Below are 4,126 nucleotides of genomic sequence, written 5' to 3'. Positions count from 1 at the left end.
CTCAAAAAAAAAAAAAAAAAAAAAAAAAAAAAAAAGAAGAAGGGGTCCTGGTAGCTGAGAGAAAACATGATATCCCCTTTCTGCATAGGTTCTGATCCGTTTCCATATCCAGAGGAATGTGATCGTGATCCCCAAGTCTGTCACACCAGCACGCATTGTTGAGAACATTCAGGTAAGATCTTGGCTGGTCGGCCCTGGTATTCCTCAGTGGAGTAGGGGACATGCGGACCTCTCACTAGGCCTCTTAATGTCTGTGGGTCTCCTCCTTTCCCACCATCCTATCATTTTCCAGCCCAGGGAGCTAACCTCAGTAGAGTTTAGATGAATGACCCATGGGCTAACGACATGCTGGGAGCAGTGCCTGGTGAAGCCCTGTCTGGTCTGAGCACCGCTGTGCCTCACACTACTGAAAAGACCCTCAGTTGTCCCTAAGCAGATAGGTCCTGGGCCACACACAAGAGCAGACTGTCTTGGCCTCCCTGCTCACCTCCCGGCAGCAGAGGAGGTGTGATCTGTCCTTAGAGAACTGTCCTTTGGAAGGGCCCATCATGGAGCACAGGGCCTGTCCACACCTGGGGTTTAGTGCCTGTGAGCCTGGTCTCCCTTCCTCCGGGAACACTGAACACTACAAATATTGCAGTCTTTGCATAGGATCTAATTTCGGAAATTGGTATCCCATGGATATAATGGGAAAAACTCCTGTGGCCAGTCTGTGCTGTGAATGTGAGCTCACTCCCTGCTAGAATGGCTGGCAGTCTCCAACCACAACAGTAACTGCCTTACCGATGATGTATTGAAATTTCCACCTTTCCAGGTCTTTGACTTTAAACTGAGTGATGAGGAGATGGCAACCATACTCAGCTTCAACAGAAACTGGAGGGCCTGTAACATACAGCAGTAAGTGGCATGCAGTTAACTAGGAGGATTGCCAGGAGTTTTTCTAAACTGGTAGAGGGTTAGTTGGAAGGATTGGAGTGCTGCTGGGACTACTTTTGGCTTCGAATACTATTTTGTGAGCAGTTTTGAAAGTTAAAATTGGGGTACCTGGAAATCACTGTGAGGGACACCTATCTAATTGCTGCTCATTGTCTAAACTTCTGGATGTGGAGCTAGAATTGTAAGAGAAGATATGCTATCAACAGGTAGGAGGCAGAGCATTCATTTATTCATTCATTCAATAAATATCTAATGGTCATCTATGTGCCAGGCATTTTCTGCATGCATGGGTTATCATACTGTACAAAGTTCCTGCCTCCACGGGCTTAGGGAGGGAGGGAGGGAAGAAGAGAGAATAGAGATAATTCAATTCAAAATATATATGTCGGGCAGTAACAAATGCTAGACAGAAAAATAAAGTAGGGCGAAGTGGATAGGAAGTGGTGGGTGTTAGTGTGACCGATCCTTTGTATGGGGTGGGTCAAGGGAGGCTTTGCTGTGAGGGATATGCCAAATAGACATTTAGGTGAAGAGAATTCTAGGCAGTGATAGCAAATAGCAGGTGCAGGTGCAAAGGCCCTGAGGTGAGAATGTGTTTAGAGCATTCAAGCAAGAAGGCCAGGGAGGCTGGATGCAACAATCTCCAAATGCCTCCTAATGGAGTAGTAACTAAAGTAAAGTAGTAACTTTACTTTAAATCTTATATAAGTGGTTGAAGAAATAGCTTTCACTCTGGCTGGGCAGACATTCTAAATCATATCTTTTCCATCAGTATTTTATGATTAATGTAGTCAATTAAATATATCAAAGATAGTTGTCTGACATTTATTACTGCCAGGTCTGTAATTCAATGACAATTTGAATCCCTTCCAGTGTTTCTATAGCCAAAAATGATTTTTCACCTTTTAAAAATGGTTTTAATAACTCAAGCATTGCTTGCATGTCATGATATTCCATATCTATCCTGCCCACCCCTATGGGACTATCCCCCAAACTAAACTGCTTACCTTCCTATGAACATCATTTCCGGAGGAAGCAGTGGTGGGTGGGCTCAGGAGTAAATCCACCAGGCTTCAAATCCAACTCTACCACTGGTTTATTAGCTGTGTGACACTGGGGACATTTCCTAGTTTTTCCAAGTTGGTTTCTTGACCTATAAAGTAGGATGATAATACTGATTACAGCTGACATCCATTGAACTTTAGCTTAGAATGTGCCAGGGTCCCGAACCCTTTGCCGGAGCTATGACCTTGTTTAATACTCATAACAATCCCTAAGCTGTCAATTCTGCTGTTGTTTCCCACCTCACGATGTTGTGAGAGTGGATTGGGACAAGCCTTATAAGGCACCTTGTCTAACACCAGGCTTACTGAGTTGTCATTCCGAGTTTATTGTGGTGCCCTGGTCACTGCCTGCCCTCCTTCCTGGCAAAGCCCTTATATCGATTTGAGAGAAGGTCAGGGTGTGAGCACCCTTCTTGTGTTCTTGCAGGGAGGAGGCTGAGAGAGCATGAATACCATAGAATCCACTAGAGAAGAATGCCTTCTCAACCAGAGTTGTTGCTTGTATGGAACATAGTTTCTCTCTTTTTTTTTTTTTTTTTTTTTCTGCAGCTCCGTTCATTTGCAGGAACATCCCTTCCACGCAGAATATTGAGGTTGACTCTCCTGGTGACGTTACGTAGGGGATTCTCTCTCTTCGCTGAAGTGTGACTATCTCCACTCAAGTTCTATTTTAGCCAAGCTTATCTGAGGTCACAGTGAACTTGGTCCTGTTGTAGGACAGAATCAAGGTGCTGTTTTAGATTTTTATTTCTGTATGTTCAACTAGGATCAGAATATCACAGAAAAGCATGGCTTGAATGAACAAATGACAATTTTTTCCACTTATCTGATCTCAACAAATGTTTGTCAAGCAACAGAAATTCTGCCAGCACTGAGGGTATAAAGACAGATAATAAAAAATAATTATCATAGCACTGAGGGTGTAAAGACAAATAATAAAAAATAATTATCACAACCAAAATGTACTGAGAGTATATTATGTGCCAACACAATCTGAAGTGTTTTCCTGTGGGTGAAGTCATTGAATCCTCAAAATAATCTTCCAAATAAGGTACGCTTAGCATCTTATTATTCACATTTGCTGGGAGAGGAAATGGAGGTGGGGGGCAGGGAGGAGGAGCTTGCTCAAAGCCACCCAGGTAGTAAGTGACTGAACCAAGTTTCAAAGGCAGGCAGGCTCTGGGAGAGCTCCCAGCAATTGATGGTCATCCTCTTCCTCCCAAGTCTTTTCTTGCCACCTTTCCTCCTTGCCTTTCTCCACTCACTCCGTCTTGCTCTCCCACCTTGCCTTCAATACACCCTCATGCCAAGGACTCAATAGCAGAGCCTGCAAATTCCACGAAGATGCTACTGTTCATTGAGAGAGGTGTGGCATTTCCTTGGGAAATGGGGTGAAAAACAATAAAGATGCTTCTTATTGCCATTAATCTGGAACATTTCTGTTTTTCCTATAATAATTGCTTCTTATGAAATATTCCTACTATGTAGACATGTACAGAAAATAAACTAATGAATACCTGGCTGCCCACCTGATAATATTAACAAATGCTAGCTGGGTGTGTTAGTGCGCGCCTGTAGTCCCAGCTACCCAGGAGGCTGAGGTGGGAGGTGGAGGTTGCAGTGAGCCAAGATTGCACCACTGCACTCCAGCCTCGTGACACAGAGAGAGAGACCCTGTCTCAAAACAAAAACAAATGCTAACATTTTTCCATATTGGCTCCAAACCTTTTTTTTAAAAAAAAAAAACATTAAAGAAATTAGGGGTTACTGATATAGTCAAGAACCACTTTGTCCCTCTCCCCATCCCCATTTCCCTGTCTCCCTCCCCAGAGGTAAATGCCTATCCTAAATTGGTGAGTCCTCGCATCCTCTGGTTGGGGCTGGGGGGTACATACACCTACATTCTCAGGCTTCCTTGCTATGTTACAACTTCCCTGGGATTGCTCAGTGAGAGGTACTGTTAGGAGCCTGAAGGTATGGAGAAGGGAGGAGCCAGGCGCTTCTCTCACCCTCTCTCCCTGTCCCTTGACCTTGAGTGGCATCTCCAGTAGAAGTCACATTCCTCTGTGGGCCCAGCTTTTTCCAGGCAGACTCCACCTTGATTCTGTCTCCTAACAGACAAAGCT

The 4,126-nt window shown here is 44.2% G+C and overlaps 1 protein-coding gene and 1 long non-coding RNA gene across 3 annotated transcripts in view; one reads left to right on the top strand and one right to left on the bottom strand.

Moving 5' to 3' along the window:
* The window catches only part of LOC108307284, a 2,893-nt gene extending 767 nt beyond the window's left edge, over positions 1–2,126 (bottom strand). Inside the window, exon 1 of the long non-coding RNA XR_001826483.2 lies at positions 1,944–2,126. This is a non-coding gene — a long non-coding RNA (uncharacterized LOC108307284). The remainder of the gene's footprint in view (positions 1–1,943) is intronic.
* Positions 1–2,911, top strand: part of AKR1B10 (aldo-keto reductase family 1 member B10) — a 14,033-nt gene extending 11,122 nt beyond the window's left edge. For both annotated transcript variants that reach the window (XM_017532626.2, XM_037739980.1), the window contains exons 8-10: positions 89–172; positions 815–897; positions 2,550–2,911. In XM_017532626.2, the coding sequence (XP_017388115.1) occupies positions 89–172; positions 815–897; positions 2,550–2,592 (210 nt within the window). In that variant the 3' untranslated portion in view covers positions 2,593–2,911. The remainder of the gene's footprint in view (positions 1–88; positions 173–814; positions 898–2,549) is intronic.
* Positions 2,912–4,126: the final 1,215 nt, after the last annotated feature.

This window comes from Cebus imitator, unplaced genomic scaffold (assembly GCF_001604975.1).
Source record: "Cebus imitator isolate Cc_AM_T3 unplaced genomic scaffold, Cebus_imitator-1.0 Scaffold77, whole genome shotgun sequence".
Classification (NCBI taxonomy): Eukaryota; Metazoa; Chordata; class Mammalia; order Primates; family Cebidae; genus Cebus; species Cebus imitator.
The sequence above is the reverse complement of the archived record's forward strand: the minus strand, read 5'-3'. Positions and strand labels throughout refer to the sequence as shown.